The sequence below is a fragment of the Trachemys scripta genome, chromosome 7 (genome assembly GCF_013100865.1).
Source record: "Trachemys scripta elegans isolate TJP31775 chromosome 7, CAS_Tse_1.0, whole genome shotgun sequence".
Classification (NCBI taxonomy): domain Eukaryota; kingdom Metazoa; phylum Chordata; order Testudines; family Emydidae; genus Trachemys; species Trachemys scripta.
In genome coordinates this window covers 81,194,869-81,212,711 of record NC_048304.1, presented here as the reverse complement: position 1 = coordinate 81,212,711, position 17,843 = coordinate 81,194,869, and the positions used below count along the sequence as shown (strand labels likewise).

The 17,843-nt window shown below is 37.6% G+C and overlaps 1 protein-coding gene across 1 annotated transcript in view; it reads left to right on the top strand.

Annotated features, from left to right (window-relative positions):
* The window catches only part of CTNNA3 (catenin alpha 3), a 960,805-nt gene that overhangs the window by 695,839 nt on the left and 247,123 nt on the right, over positions 1 to 17,843 (top strand). Inside the window, exon 11 of the mRNA XM_034775301.1 lies at positions 6,001 to 6,157. Within this exon, the coding sequence (XP_034631192.1) occupies positions 6,001 to 6,157 (157 nt within the window). The remainder of the gene's footprint in view (positions 1 to 6,000; positions 6,158 to 17,843) is intronic.

The following is a 17,843-nucleotide window of genomic DNA, read 5'->3' as shown; positions in this document are numbered from 1 at the left end:
TCAGTAGGTCAGACATAGGTTAGGGTTTTTTTACAGGAGTGGGTGGGTGAGATTCTGTGGCCTGTGTTGTGTAGGAGGTCAGACTAGATGATCATAATGGTCCCTTCTGATCTTAAAATCTATGATTCTATGAAAGTTACAAGCAAGGGAACATATTTAATTTCCTGCGGAAATAGAAGGTGGTTAAGGCTGGTGTTATGATAATGTGCTATTCTTTGTATGTCATACCTACCATGAAGTATTTACTTAAAGAGCATGTTTAGTGCCAAAGGTAATACTATAACTGATGGAAATGCTGAGCACTTATCTTTATAAAAATGAATCCTAATAACCATAAATGTTCCACCTTAACTATTTGGAAAAAAAATGCCTGTGCTGCAGTGCCTTCACTAGAGCCAGTGCATCATAATGGAGAGTTAAATGTTTTGTGGCCTCAGCACCCCTGGACTCATTTAAGAAGACTTAGTAGCAATGGAATATCAAAATAATAATAAAGAATGAGACCCTGCATTAACTAAAATCTGATGTTGCAAATTAAAACTGTATGCAGGGATGACAATATGTGCTTGAGTGTTGTGACAGTGTGGGGCTTATGGAATCATAGAAATGTTGGTTTGTAAGGGATCTTGAGAAGTGTTATAGTCCATCGTCCCCATGCTGAGGCAGGGCCAAGTACAAGACCATCCTTGACAAGTGTTTGTTCCTAAAAACCTCCAATGATGGGGCTTCCATAACCTCCCTTGGAAGCCTATTTGAGTACTTCATTTTCCTTATAGTTAAACAAACAAGCAAACAAACAAACAAACAAACAAACAAAAAAACCCTAATATTTAACCTAAATCTCCCTTGCTGCTGATTAAGCTGATTTCTTCTTGTCCTGCCTTTAGTGGACGTGGAGAACAATTGATCAAAGTCCTCTTTATAGCAGCCCTTAACATATTTAAAGATGTTACCAGATCCCCCCTCAGCATTCTTTTCTCATGACTAATCATGCCCAGTTTTTTAACCTTTCATCATAGGTCAGGTTTTTTAAACCTTTTATCATTTTTTGCTCTCTTCCAGACTCTTTCCAATTTGTCCATATCTTTCTTAAAGTGTGTTGCCCAAAACTGGACACGCTACTTCAGCTGAGACCTTCTCAGTGCCGAGCAGAACAGGACAAGTTCCTGCCGGGTCTGACATACAATACACCTGTTAATACACTACAGAATTATATTCCCTTTTTTTTTTTTGGCAACTGCATCACATTGTTGACACATATTCAGTTTGTGATCCACTATAGCCCCCGGATTCTTTTCAGGAATACTACTGCATATCCAATTATTTCCCATTTTTTATTTGTGCATTTGATTTTTTTGTTCCTAAATATATTCTGCATTTCTCTTTATTGAATTTCATTTTGTTGATTTCATTCAGACCAGTTCTCCAATTTGTCAAGATTGTTTTGAATTGTAATCTTGTTCTCCAAAGTGCTAGCAAGCTCATCTTGGTGTCATCTGCAGTTTGGGGTAATCTGCAGATTTTATAAGCATACTTTCCACTCCATAATGCAGGCCATTAATCAAAATATTTTGAATAGTACTGGACAGAGGACAGACCCCTATGGGACCTTTCTAGACATGTCCTAGTTTGACAGCGAACCATTGGTTACTACTCCTTGAGTACGGTCTTTCAACCAGTTTTGTGTCCACATTATAGTAATTTAAATTAGACCACATTTCCCTAGTTTTCTTATGAGAATGGCATGTGGGACTGTATCAAAAGACTTATTAAGAGCAAGATATATCATGTCTATTGCTTCCCCCATCCAGTTCAGTAAACCTGTCAAAGAAGAAAATTAGGTTGGTTTGGCATGATTTTTCTTGAAAAATCTATGGTGGCTATTGTGTATCACCCTGTTATATTTTAGGTGCTTACAAATTGATTAATATTTTGCTCCAATATTTTTCCAGGTATCAGAGTGAGGCTGACTGGTCTATAATTCCCCTGGTCCTCTTTGTTCCTCTTTTTAAAGACAGGTACTATGTTTGTCCTTCCTCAGTCTTCTTGGACATTCCCTGACCACCATGATTTCTTGAAGATAATCACTAATGATTCTGAGATATCTTCAACTAATTCTTTTAAGTACTCTGGGTTGAATTTTATCAGGCTCTTGCTCCTTGAATACATATAAATTATCTAAATATTCTTTAACCTGTTCTTTCCCTATTATGTCTTATATTCCTTCCACCTTGTTAATATAAATTGTGTAAGCATCTAATCACAACTGACTTGTTAAATGAAGACTGAGGCAAAGTAAGCATTAAACACTTTAGCCTTGGTGTTGGTCCATAATTAGCTCTCCTTCCCCACTAAGTAGTGAACCTTTCTCTTGTTCTGAATATATGTACAGAACCTCTTCTTTATTGCTTTTTATATCTCTAATTAGATGCAACTCACTTTGTGCCTTAGCCCTTCTGATTTTGTCCCTAACTGCTTGTGCTATTATTTTGTACTTATCCTTAGTAATTTGTCTGTTTCCACTTTTTGTAGGATTCCTTTTGTATTTTTGTCATTATGCGTGGCGATTGGCATTATGTTGGCTTTGAATGTGACTGGTGATTTACTTCTTTTTTAGTGTTTGCAATCACGTGAAAAGGTACATTAAAGCAACCTTTAATCTAAGTTACCAATGTTATTTCTGTAACATTATTATATTCTAAATATTAAATGTGGATAATTTTATAGCTAGCTTACTCACTTTCCCCTCTAGTACTGTCTAGGAGTTAGCTAGTGCTAAAAAAGTGGTACTTCGCATTTTCAATACTGGGAAGCCCTCCCTCCTAAATGTGCTGAGATCTTGCAAGATGCACTCCCTCCCATTTAGGCATATGAGAAGGGCAAGGTGGTCATGAACCCAGATTTTGAGAATGCCTGCTCTGAAGTGACCCACATCTAATATTTAGAACAGGGGTAGGAACCTTATGGCATGTGTGCCAAAGGCGGCAAGCTGATTTTCAGTGGCACTCACACTGCCCGAGACTGGCCACCAGTCCAGGGGGCTCTGCGTTTTAATTTAATTTTAAATGAAGCTTCTTAAACATTTTAAAAATCTTATTTACTTTACATACAACAATAGTTTAGTTATATATTATAGACTTGTAGAAAGAGACCTTCTAAAAACATTAAAATGTATTACTGGCACACAAAACCTTAAATTAGAATGAATAAATGAAGACTCGGCACACCACTTCTGAAAGGTTGCTGATCCCTGATTTAGAATATAATAAATATGGCTTGGGCAGTCCTTGTTTGGCATCAGAGAAGGCTGTGACAACAACCTGTAATTTCTAAAGTCAATGTTTTTGTTTAAAGGAAGTTGCATGAAATAAAGAGTTTTCTTTACACGCTGAATGACAAATCTGTACAGCACTACATGCAAGGAAACTACATTTTTTGTAATTATTGAAAGGGCTGCTTAATAATAAAATCACCAGCTTTTGCTTCAGTAAAGTATTTTTTTCTGTGAAGAGTCCATGTCATCTTAATTGTTAATCAAGCAATTAATTATTGGCAGATATTTTTTGTTGAAAACACAGGACATCATGATTTTAAACAAAAACATTCAGATCTGAAGACTTTTGTACTGTAACTTCTCAGGTTTTTGGCATTATTTCCCTTCATGCATAGTTCTTATATTTTATCAGAGTTAAATCAGTTGCCCTTTTAAAAATTGTATAACTATGTTTTTCTAAATTTGAAAAGTTTAATAAACACTTATTTCTTGTTAGCGGTTGATGGTGCTACACTGGTATATAGAAAGGCAAAAATCCCTGTGTCAATGAGCTTGAAATATAATATAAACAGATAATATAATTGTGGAATTAGTAAGCCAAAAATCAAGGGGAGAGAGTGAATTCGCCTTAATAACAGTCCCTTTTTTATATTCAGCAATTTTGGGTAGAATTTGATTTACACTAGTGAAAAGTCAAGGTAGGGAGATTTTTATTGGAAATCTACAGAATGGTTCAGTAGTAATTTGAATAGCGTGGAGACCTCTTGATTGCTTTTCCTTCATGTACAATGAAACAGGTCTTTTAACATATTTATTCATTTATTGGGTATTATTTAAGATTGCCTCCCTAATGTACAATGTAGCACTGCCATACTGTAGGTTAGTACAGTAGGTCATATATATTAGTAATAAACTTGTTCATAGTTCATCTATTATAGTATATTTTGCTATTTTATTCATTAACCAATGTACTCCTTGTCATATGCTGGCTGGCCCGCCAAGGGAAGTCAGGCTCAGCTTTGCCTGTGATGAAGCAGCTATCTTCCAGCTGGTCCTGATTGAGTAGCTTAATTGAAGTTATTGGATACAGCTGTGAATGGATCAGGATACTGTATAAAAGAGAGAAAGCTCATCTGGGAGGGGGAGACCTAGAAATGAAGAGGCTGGGAGTTTGTGATCTCATGGAAGGGCCTGATAGGAGTCAATTGGAAGGAGAACTGAGGAGAGCCATAGAGGAGGGAGACCAGTGGTGAAAATGCTGGTGGGGAGGGGACAGTGGGGAGCCCTGTGGGGGATGTTCTGCTTTAGGCATTTGACATGTTGGGAGGCATGGCTAGCGTGCTAAAAACAGTAGTGCAGCTGTGGTAGCACAGGCAATGGTGAGTGGGGGCACAGGCTAGCTGCTGTGAATACAAACATGCCTGGACCCCATAGGTATGTATTTGGGGAAGCTAGACCCCGCTGCCTGTGCAACCATGGCTACATTACGATTTTTAGATCAGATGAAAGCTAACACAAGTGTTTCTGTGCAAGCTAGGAACCACATGCCTAGCTCACAACAGACATAGCCTTTAATTGACATGGTTGGAGGGCTGAGAAACAACAAGAAACAAACCATTGCAGGGCTGCTAGATGAGGAAAGTTTACTATGCCTCACCCAGCCATGTCAGGACATGTTGGCCGGTGGGACACTCTTCTACACTCCTTCATCTGAAATTCATGTACATGTGAAATGAGAAACTTTTTGTCTGCCAGGAACTAAGTTCAGGATTCTGTTTTTTTCCTCCTCCTGCAAAAGTTGATGATATTATACATTTAGTATGTATTTTTTTACTTTAAATTTTATATGCTCTTTGTGTCTAGGGAAGAAATATTTTAAAACACTTAAAACAGGGAAGGAGTCTATCAGCTTTAGTGCAAGTTTTTTTTATTACTCTCCTGGGTACACTCCAGCATAAGGTCAAGAGACTTTCTTAAGATCATGCAATGAGAAGGCATTTCAGCTGAATTTAGAACCAGGAACTGCTCGGCTATAACCACTTGATCACAATGGAGCAGAGCTGTGAATTCTTTCCAATTTGTATGTTTTTTTCATAATCTACTTTGCCAGCATATTACACTGAGATGTAGAATATGATCCTTTATTTTGTTTAATTCTTCAAGTGTCTTTTGTTTGGTGCTCTTTTTTTTTTCTTCATTTGATGAATACATAGCAGGGATAATATGATATCTTGTGCTTGTATACTCCTCCCTATACCATGTCTAAGCCTTGAAAACTTCAGTGAAGGTAATTTACAGTGTCGTAGGTGCTACTCTTAAGGGTTTATAAACCCCAAACTGTAGTGACGTTATACATCTTTCTGATTCTGTATTATGTAGTAAAAGCTTATTTGTACCTAATAAAGTGGGATTGTACATCAAAATATTTTGAAACTATCTTATACTGACAAAAATAGATTGCATGTTACTAAACAGAATTGCTTATGTTATGAATTCTCCAATTAAAGAACATTTTGTAGTCCTATTCAATTAAAATTACAACTGAACTCTAATTCAGTTAACAGGAAGGTTAACGTGTACAATATTTGACAAGTATTCCTCCTTTGAATATAAGGAAAGGATGAATATCTTTAATGCTCAGAAATCAGAAATACTGCTTTATTATCTGTTATGCATTTTAGTTATTAGTTCAGATGAAATCAAGAATATAATTTTATTTTCTGCAGGTTATTAATGCAGCTTTAGCTCTTGCTGCCAGACCAAAAAGCCAGGTGGTAAAAAACAGCATGGAAATATATAAGAGCACATGGGAGAATCGCATACATGTTCTTACTGAAGCTGTGGATGACATTACAAGCATTGACGATTTTCTTGCTGTATCAGGTATGTTAATTTTCAGAATCAGATTTTTTTATTTTAACTTCTCTGTTCTTCATTTTTTTAAAAAGGGAATTAAGTATATTCTCACTTCCCTAGAATCCAACAGGAAACCAGTGGGTGATTAGTCTGAGTAAGGATTATAATTAATATTCTTAATAGACTTCGTATATTATATCTCAACACAGCACCCTTCTTCTCATTCCATGCTTGGGCAAGGTGCAATATGGCATTTGAAGTGTAATCTTCGAGGTTTTGTGACTATAAAGAAATGTTCTTATTGGGATTCAGAAACATTTTCAGATAGGCTCTGGATGTCTTACACATTTTTAAAAACAAATTGCTGATTAGTGCACAGTCTGTTCTTAAATAAAATTGTTTTTGTGGGTGTTTAAAAAGCCAACTGAAAGTGGATGTCCAAATACTTTACTCAGCTAACAAGCCCAATCCTGCCCCTCACTTAAAAAAAAAAAAAAAAAAAATGATGTAGTGTACCTCAGAAGGGTCTAAAGTTAGTACTCACACAAAGCCACAGCAAGGTATAAAGAATTTATATCGTAATCCCAGTGTACTCATGACTGCTACTAGAGCCAAATCCTTGTTTTGGCAACCAGTTTCTCGGTGAAGTGTTTTTAAGGAATTTGCCAGTCTCTTGGGGCATGTGCTTAGTTACTTGGAGGATTTTTATATAAAACAAGTAGCCACAGGTTTCCAGCTGGTGATAAATTCTTTTAATTACAGCTGGGTAAACTTGAGAACTACCATCCTGATGTTGGATTTACAAAATACTATTAGTAAGATTTGATATACTGTGTTCATGAAAGTTAACTGGTTGTTCTCATTACTTACTGGTAAATAAAAATTACCAGACCTAAGTGTTACCTTAGTAGAGAACTGTTTATTGGGTTCATGTGATCAATTTGTCCAGTAATTTCAGTATAGATCAATGTTTGGGTTACTTTATCTTTCATGGGCTGCCAAAAGCCCAAATATGTTGTTCTAGCAGCCAGGCACAGGGATTCTAGCACCCAGACAGTTTAGCCTATACTAGGGGAGAAGGAAGTGTAAGAACAGCTATTCCATCTCTGTGTCACTGGAAAATTCCCTTTTGCAAAGAGAATTCTCCCACAGGTGTTTAGCCAGGTTTGATTTTTGCCTTGTGATGCCTGAGCACTGCTGGGTCTGATTCACCATTGCCGTGCACCTTGTGTAATCATGCACTCCAGAACAAGGTCAGTGCAAAGATGCCTGATCGGAGTGGAATTGTTTTGACTTTATTTGCACTGATGTAAATGACTACACAAGGTGTAGCAAGGTATAACAATGAATTGGGCCAGCAAATTTGAGTTCCCTTATCAAAATGTATAAATTAGGCTGCAGACCTGTTTGGTCAAAGAAACAAATACAAAGAAAACAGTTAATAAAATAATATGCTTCCCCAGAGTTTTTCCTGTTCGTATAGCTTTTTCACTCTTTTAAAGCTTCACGTTCATGCTAAGATACTTTTCAAATGCATCCTAAATGACCAGAGGTACTGTACTAGATCCACATTTCCATTTTGTATCGCCAGGATATATAAATATCTGGTCATGAAAAATGTACTTAAAATAGTATTCACTAAAGATATATTCAATATTAAACTGGATTTATTGCACTAATAAGAGTATTCAGCATCTAAACAGAGGATACAAACTAGTTAGCTCATTTCTGACATATTATGGGCCATATTCTTCCATCTCTGACACCTATGCAGCTCCATTTAAGTCAACAGAGTTGCTAGGGCATAAAGGCATAATTTGACCCAGTATGTCTGAGTAAAATTTAACTATTTTCTTACTGTTGGTGTACATTGTGCCAAGCCTAAAACTATCTTGGTGAGTACAGCCAGGGTGCCCCATGCCGTTCATTGAGACCGATTTGGATTGTGCAGCAGTGTAAAGCAGGAGGAGTTTCGCTGATGTCATTGGAATTACAGTAATTTGAAACCATTGTAAGTGATTATTTATTGAATAGGTCGATCAACTCTGTTATAAAGGGAGTTAGCTCGGATAATCACTGCCTTACAAAGATTCCTAATCCCTTTGGGAACAACACATTCACTATGGAAATTGGAACCTGCTGTAAGTAGAACCCTCTTGAGTAAACAGCACTCTTCTTGGGACTAGGACATTAATGGAGCCGACTTAATTTTGTGCTTGGAGGCAGAAAATTCCCCACTCTCCTGGCAAAATAATTTTATTGAGGGATTTTTTTACCTGTGTTGCTTCTCTTCAGGGATAGGGTATTTTTGAAGGACATCACCAGGGGCATTTCCCCACCAAGCAATAGTAAATTTGTACTAGGGAAGTTCAGGAATGGTGCTCTATCTCCAGCTTTTGTAATCTTTACCATGAAACCACCACCAGCAGCAGTATCTGTTCACATTATATTTATATTGTGCCATGGAAGAGAATCATGGATATAGCCCTGTTTCAAACATCATATGACACATCTACTTTATAAATACATTATTTTAATTATTAACTAATTTTTTTAATCAACATAGTGCTCTATTGGCACATAGTGGTTCATCAAGTGGCATTACGGAGTTTAATTTAGAAAAGGGATAAAATATGAATTGTCTTAAAGTTGTTGTCTGTAACATGAAGTTTCACATGCCTTGACAGTATTCTGTTTGAATAATGTATTTATTAAAAATTATGTTGTATCTATCCTATCAGAAAAGATATTGAACTAGAGTTCAGAGTTTTTTTTTAAATTTGGGATGCATTAGTTGATCTTGCACAATATATTTCATGCAGTAAAAATAACATTATCTAACATTTCACCTTTTTTAAAACTACATTTGTGTGTATTATTCTATACAAAATGAAAGTTATGGACTGGCCCCAACGTAACAAAAATAACATACTGGTAAATCCACAGCAGCTAGGGAAAAATTGATATATTGGGTTCCTACAACATCTGTACTTGAGACTACCTAGAAGATTAACTCTCACGTATGCCTAGAATCAACAACCCATCACCACTCATGATAGTATTTAAACCATCCCTAAATTTAAGAAGATGTTTAAGTTCCACTGAATGTAATGGAATTTCAGCAGAGGCTTAACTTTAAGTGTGTGCTTAAGTGTTCCCTGGAATAGGGATGGATTTAAGCATATGCTTAAATGCCCTGCTGAATTAGGGCTGTTGAGCTTAATTCCTTCCCTGAGCTCTGATTCTTTCTGCTGTTTTTTTCACTGTTTCCTTAAATGGGATATTTAATCCCAGTGTTGCTTTTCCTGGGTGATGTGATCACTTTCTGCATATATAATGTGTGTACAGTTACTGTATTTTACATAGTATAAAGTCCATTCTGCAGCTGATTATTCCAAGTTGGTTGTTCCACAAAGAAACAGCTAGTTAGTTAACCCTTATCTGTTCATGAAACCATTTTATTAAGTGTGTATGTCTTTATATGTTATATAATCCCTCATCATATAGCACGTATGACATATCTAGCTGATAATGAAAGCTTTCAGATACATCGATCTAAGGGAAACCCAAGCCCAGCACAGCCAGGTGTGACTGTACTGTACAGCATATTCACTTTCAAGCTTCATACATAGCAAATGCATGTACTTCACTGAAAAGGCTGGATCCTTCTGTAGTAGTAATGCCTGTTATCTTATGTCCTATCTATATGCAACGTGAAATATAAATTCCCCAGGATACAGTATATCAGCATTTATGCGATCTAAGAAAAAAACAGTTTAGGGAAACTGCATTTTCAGAGTTCCCACAAGTTCTTGGAAAATAACTGTGAGAAATGAAAACCCCTGACACTTTAAATATTTCTAAATAATTGAATATGTTCTGCAGCAAAAAATGAAATACATTCTAGACTTTGATATCTGCAAGCAAATCTTCATGCTGATATGTGCATTTTATGTTTCTGTAATAAAGTGCATATAAATTCTGCTCACTGACTTAAATGGAAAATGTAATGGAAGCAAAGCACCTAACCTCCTAAATCTTTCTTTGTGAACTGGGGCCTAAAAATACAGTATCCTAAATTGTGTAAGATGCTTAATGACCATTGCAATTTACTGTCATGATATATTAGAAATGTAAAAAGGTGCTGAGGAATAGCTACAGTTTCCAGCTTTTAGGATCAGATCATTAGTCCAACACAGAGCCCAAATAGCTGGGGACCTGCAAAGACAAGCTCTTTCTCCCCGAACCCTCAACCCTGTGATGCAGCTGCCAAGGTTCTTCATAGAGGTTATTGTAACTCAAAGGCTGAATACCCTGTAACGTGTCCCTGAAAAAGAGTGAGACCAGAGGATCCATTTAGCAGTGGTTTAACTTGCTCTGTTCTCATGTTTCCTTTCCCACCAGTACCCTGCCTTCACCCACCACTTGTGTGCTCCTACACAGGCTCCTGGAGAGCTGAGTTCCATTCTATACTCCTGACCAGCTCACACACACTTATGCAGCAGAACTATAACAGCCCCAGTACTAGGAAGTTGTGCGAGCTGGATTTGTCCCTTACAGAAGAATATTATTTACAGTTAGTTCATTTAAAACCATTTCAGACCACAAAACTACACTATGAACCTCTTCATTCCTGGGGCTACTTGTCCTCCAGTAGAAATGAACAGACAGCACAGGAAAAAAAAAAAGGGGTCTGCTAGAATTTCCACTGGTGCTGGATCTAAGTAAGTGTGGTTCCTGAGTTAAGGAAGAGTCATTTAAATGGCTCATCACCTGGTGCAGTAGCTAGAGCTAGCCAATGGTAAGCAGTCCCAAGTTTGTGCAGGAGCATGGAGCCAGATACCTGGCCACATTCTGGCTCCATTGTGCCCCTTCATCAACACAAAGGGGTTGGAAAACTAGCATACTTGGTCAGCTGGTGATTCTCTCTGTAGAAAAATCCTTGCATTGTGTAGAACCAGCTACATGGGGGTCCACAACTAGCCTCTTGTTGCCATGGGGATCAGGGAAGTCAGACCTGAGGTTGAAGGCCTGGGATTCCAGTGCATGTATTCTTTCTTTCTCTTTTTCTTTTTTCTTTCTTTCAAAATTATGTCTAAATCCTGCCCAAGAATGCATCACCCATTAAAGTAGCTCACTACACTTACCCTGGCCCTCTAGGGCTTTATCTACACAAATTGATATATAGCATTCCAGAATGTGCATGCACCACATTGGTGCATGAAATTAAGTTGAAACCTAAATTGAGATGCAGGTAGTTTATAAATATCTGCAATAGTGTTCCTCAATCTACAGGTATATAAACTACTATGTGGTTTCATCAAAGGTGGAAGGATAGCAGAAATTACTGAGCTTGTTGTTTTTTTCTTTTAAAAAAACAGCAACTTTGTGTTGGGTGAAGGGATGTCTCCCACTGATCACTATAGCTGTAGGATGGCTGTAAGAGGTGTATGGCATCTCCTGTACAAAACTGCTGAGACTTTCGTGCCCCCACCTCCCTCCTGTTGTTTTGCAGTAAGAGGGGAAATATTTAACCCAATGTTCCTCCCTACTTCTTGGCTTAAATTCACTCAGAATTTAACTAGGGAGATGATGTTTTCAGGGCATGGCATGTGATCTTTTAAAATTTGTTACCACTTCCTGTCTGACAGGGGAAGAACTTGTTTCCCCATAGCACCTGTGTCAAGAGGTCATAGCATGTGCTAGCATGCTATGACTTTGCTGCAAGGAAGGAGGACTTTCCTTGTGGAATAGCCTGTATGGCTTTGCATTGCAGCAGGCTTCCTAGGCTAACAGGTGCAGAGGGGATTTAGAGCAGGATAGAGCTTATGAAACAATAATATTGCTTTACTAATGTAAGAAAGCTTATATACCAAAACCCACAATAAATTGACTTAGAAATATATGAGAGGACAATGCAGTTTTAAGCTGTGAGGGTCACATACTCTCCTGTGCGCTTGCTGCAGTGTTTATACTCCTTTACAGACATGGAGCAAAAAATTTATAATCTGCATTTGACCACTGAATTATCAATAACCTATTATCATCAAATCAAAACTGGGTAAAATTTGTGGGATTTGTTGATTGAATTTGTGAAATGTTACACATTTTGCAAAATTGTAGTGTGAAATTTTGTTTGACTTTACAAAATCACCATAATTTGCAAAAGTTTCATTAAATTACATTTTGTTCTGACTTTTGTAAAAGCTTCACAAAGGTGTTTCTTATTTTTGTAATTAATAAATCTGGTGAAAAAACAAATTATCAGTTTCACTGTATGTGAAAAATGATTTGTACATCTCTTTTGCAGGGGGTGGGCTTTTCAATGGGAGTCAGGAATCTAACTTAAACACTTTTTAAAATCCCACTAAGCACTTGTCTGTAATTGTTAGGCACCGAAATACCTTTGTAAGTCAGACTCTCAGGCTTTTGGAACATGAGGAAATGTGCTTCAATGTAAATACCTAATTATATTTGGTCAAAGTAGGGTACTGAACAAAGAAGGGTAGCCCTGCTTAACAGCATGCCAGCAGTACTCGTCTTGCTTAGACAGGTGGCACAACTCCCGCAATTGTTTTAGGACTGGGTCTAGCATAAATAATTGCAGAATAGAGTGTGTAACTTATTTTATGAATGATTCTCCTCCAAGTAACTTGACATCTCCCTGGCACAGATGTGTACAGCCTGGTATTATTTTGCCCTTCTATAGAATTGCCTGGATTGATCAACCTGTTCTGGAACCAGCATCTGAGCCTTTCCATGGCTTACAGAGCTCAGGAATAAGTAAGGATTTTCTGCTGAAGTGGTCCCAAAAACTTTATATCTAGTACTATACATGTTTCTAATTTGTTAAAGTGTTCAGCTCTTTGTCTCCTGGTGTGAAATCTGCTGGGTTTTAAAATTTGCCTTTTGAATTCATTGAACATTTTTTGGCCTAATTAGATACTTATATCTAATTTAAATTGCATGCTTCAAATAGCTTTCAAAAAAAATTGACAAGAAGAACATAAGTTAAAGATTGCTATATTAATAGGGAAAAAATGTTCATAAATCTTTGGGAAACTAACCTGGAAAGAATAGAAACCCTATTCTTTTAATGTATTATGCCATCTGTCTGAGCACAGTTGCATTGTTCATAATTCTTCACACTAAGTAAAAGCAGATACTGTAGCTTAACTACCAATGATACATAGGCATGGGCTCGTAAGTAAGTAAACAGTGACTAAGTAATTTCTCCAGTGACTTAGCAAAAATTCATATAGTTATGGTAAACAATGTTTAGAGCAGCTTCTTTAGGTACTACTTTCAGCTAAGCACTTTCAGCAAAGCACTTAAACCCAGATTTGTAAAGGTATTTAGGTACCTAACTCCCAGGGGAGTTTATAATCAGGCCCAGAAGCACATGTTTAGTTTGACTTCAATGGGACTTAAGTGAATAGTTAAAATTAAGCATGTACTTAAGTTCTTTGTCTGACCACATCAGCTGTTTATTTGGGAATATTCCTATTGTCTTATATATTATTATAAAACTCCATCTTAAATATGTAGGGCAAAATATAATGTCATGTGTTTTGTTTTTCTGTGCAAACCAGTTCAAGTGTATCCCTTAAGTACGTAAGAGCAGATACCATATTGTTTTCAACAAGGATGAAAAACTGTAGTTCAAATCAGTGTGTAAGAAAACTTTAGAACATAGAGCATGGGTGTAATCTTGAATTCTAATGCTCAAATATCATTAGATCATGCAGAGGGAACTGGGTGGAGTTGCTGTAGTGGGTTGAGGGGACCAGGAAAGCTTGGAACAAAAGTGGCAAAGGCGAGCTAAAATAAAGATCATCAGTATCACATTTTAACCTGTATCCCTGCATATCTTCATTAAAATTAGATAATTGACTTTGTGTCTTGTCCTTTAATAAGAATCTTAATAATCCAGATTCCTCATCCAATCTTGCAATGCTATTCTTCAGTTTCATGGCTAACTCGACTTTTGATCCCTCCCCCTACCTGCTTTTCCTCAAGGACACCCTCTTAAGGTTTCCAGCTCCCAGCTGTCACCTCTTGCGGGCAGAAACTCATGTCTCTCCCCCTCCATACTGGCAGTTTATACTTGCAGTCCAACTGCACCTCACTGTGATTTCCTTAGAGGGTCTGACTGGGATCCAGCACCAGTGGTTAACCTCTCTCCCAGGGCTATAACCGTGTACAGCAGTTACCAGCCAGCAAAGCACACTGCATGTATTGTTAAGGTAAAAGAATTACAGGGAAAGCCATATAAAAACAATGAAAGAACCCGCATACATACTAAAAGCTTACCAGAGGTCACCCCACATCCAACCTAGGGCTCTGGTGGGTGTTAGTCTTTCCTAACGCACAACAGGGGTAGTTGAAATAACACATGACACAGAGAACAAAATTAATGACTTGCTCTCATTCTGAATGTAATCCTTTATTTAAAAAAAAATACGTTGGTGTCCGCTGAATAAAGAAGGTATCTGGACCTTGTGACAGAGTGAGAAAGGAAACTAGGAAAAGAGAATCAATGTTTTTTACCTACAGGAAATAAAAAAAGAAATTAATTTGGCACTGATTATTAAAAACAATTATAAATATTAGTAAAAACTAAAGAAGAATAGGATTACTGAATGAGCCATATTTTTCTAAATCCACTAAATATTAGCATTTTTTTCTATGACTTTTTTGGACTTCTTCCATTTCCTGTTGTTCAGAAACTTGGAGAATTTTGCTACTTTTGTCTTGTTTTATTTTTATTCCCAAAGGGAATTTACTACTCCCCAGTGTTAATTCATCTCTAACCCCATCCCCCAGCAGAAATAGAAGCTCTTAAAAAAAATTAGGAGTTTAATGAACAAGCCAACAGGATATCCAAATCCAAGTAAATTCAAACAGATACATGCTATTTGCAAAGTAAAGAATGCAATTAATGAATTATATTTTTAAAAAGTCACTGTGATTATCATATATTATAAATGATGATGACATTGTTCATAGCCCTGGTACAGCTGTAGTTCTCAAATAACAGAGAATCCATTGCAGACTATTGGTTTTGGTTAGCTAATTTACACAAGGAAAAATGTGGGTATTAATCTTTATAACTCAATGACATTAATGTAAAAGAGAGATGCATCTACTTATCATGTGTGACAGTGGGGTACAGGAGTCTGGTAGAGGGCAAATATACTGGTCACTGGATGAGTAGTTTTCTGTTCCCTGAGTGACCAGAGAAGGGGCTGCACTAGAGTAAACAGGAACCTGCTAGAACCAGTTAAGGCAGGCAGGCTAATTAGGACACCTGGAGCCAATTAAGAAGAAGCTGCTAGAATCAATTAAGGCAGGCTAATCAAGGCACCTGGGTTTTAAAAGGAGCTCACTTCAGTTTGTGGTGTGAGTGTGAGGAGTTGGGAGCAAGAGGTGCAAGGAGCTGAGAGTGAGTGAGTGAGTGAGTGTACTGCTGGAGGACTGAGGAGTACAAGTGTTATCAGACACCAGGAGGAAGGTCCTGTGGTGAGAATAAGGAAGGTGTTTGGAGGAGGCCATGGGGAAGTAGCCCGGGGAGGTGTAGCTGTCATGCAGCTGTTACAGGAGGCCCTATAGACAGCTGCAGTCCACAGGTCCCTGGGCTGGAACCCAGAGTAGAGGGTGGGCCCGGGTTCCCCCCAAATCTCCCAATTGACCTGGACTGTGAGCTCTTCCAGAGGGGAAGGTCTCTGGGCTGTTCCCCAACCCACATGGTGAATCTCTGCGGCAAGAAAATCCGCCAATAAACGCAGGACCCACCAAGATAGAGGAGGAACTTTGTCACACATGATAATGTGAAATTTTTTAGAATGAAATCAGTAAATTGAATATACTAATGCAACTGATCCATATATTCCCAGGAAACTCTAGTTTTGATTGTAGTTTGTAATTTTGGGTGGGGGGGTAAAGTAAACTGTCTTTTTCCTTCTTATTTTACTATTGCTTTCTCTTTTTATGAACTATATATATTCAAAACTGGGGAAGGTATGGCAGAAACACAGCTGGGGGTATTCATTTTCTTTTTTTTTTTTTAGTTATTTTACATCCTTTAATTAAAATATTTGGTATTAACATTTGAATGTGAGAGAGGGAAAATAAATGTCAAAACTTTCTTACATTAATAGTTATATATTCACCTCTCCTGACTTTAAACTGTTATAAATATAGAAAATTCAAATTAGAATTCCAGTAATGTAAACAATAGTCTACCCTGACTGCTATCTTTTAAATACAAGCAGACAAAAACCACATTTTTTTTAATGATCTAGTCTATAGCTTAACATAACTTATACCAGTAGTTTAAGTAACACAAGCATTAGCAATGCTGAATGTGTCTAGGACTGGCAGGACCTGTGATTGTTTTTTTTGTTGTTGTCTCATTCAGATTCAGACTTCTAGAATGCACACTTCTTGCCTGATATATCTAAACTTGCAGAGGAGATAAGCTGCTTTAAACATTTCTCAAAACCTGTTATTGTCTTTTGGCTTCTGTTGCAGGAACAGAAACTAATGTTTTGTTTTTCGAGAGTACTGTTTTCACTTCTGAGCAGGAGCCTGTCTCTTAACATCTGTCTCCTTGAAAATGAAGTTTCTTTTATAGGTTGTTCTGTGATATGCCATTTGTGTTGAGGGATGCCTCTCCAAAATCTATCCATTATCCATTCCACTGTAAATATCCTTGCCCAAATCTTCATTAATTTAACTATTGCAGCCTTCTCCTCTCTGATCTCCCACACATCATGTCCCTGGGCTTGTCTGTCAAAAATCTACCTTACATAGAATCATAGAATCATAGAATATCAGAGTTGGAAGGGATCTCAAGAGGTCATCTAGTCCAACCCCCTGCTCAAAGCAGGACCAATTCCCAGCTAAATCATCCCAACCAGGGCTTTGTCAAGCTGGGCCTTAAAAACCTCCAAGGAAGGAGACTCCACCACCTCCCTAGGTAACACATTCCAATGTTTCACCACCCTCCTAGTGAAATAGTTTTTCCTGATATCCAACCTGGACCTCCCCCACTGCAACTTGAGACCATTGCTCCTTGTTCTTACCCTCCACTCTAGCCCCATCCAGACCCTTTCTAATCCTTTTACTGGCTTCCCCTTGCCATCAGCATCACATTCAATTTCTTTATTCTCCACTTCAGGGTTTTACACACCGTGGCTCCTCTTTATATTTTGGTCCTTGGGGTAGATTGCTACAGGTGGGGATGGAAGGCTAACATCCTAAAGGGGCAGAGTTAACATTGCAGTGAGTGGTCTGTAGAGTAGTGGTTCTCAAACATATTTGATCATGCCCCCCTTCTTTGTGTGCATAGTATTTATGTCCCTGCCACACACATACAAATATTGATTAAAAAAATCAACATGCAACTCTCTCTAAATACTAAAAATAATCATTCAAACATTCAGATGGAGCCATTTTTTCTGTTGCATGAATGAGCCAACAATCCATTGTTATAAGAGCGAAACTGCAATTGCGGTCAATGCTTACAATCAAATGTGCACACTGCGTCATAGCAAATGGATTAACGTATACACGGCAATGACTTTGTATAATTCTGCGCAAGCTTAACAGAAATCAGTCAAAATGCACAGTGCCATCTAGAGTCAATGCACAGCGCCATCAGAGGATCTGATGTGTCTGGAGGAATCAGCTTTGCTAGTTATTCATATGT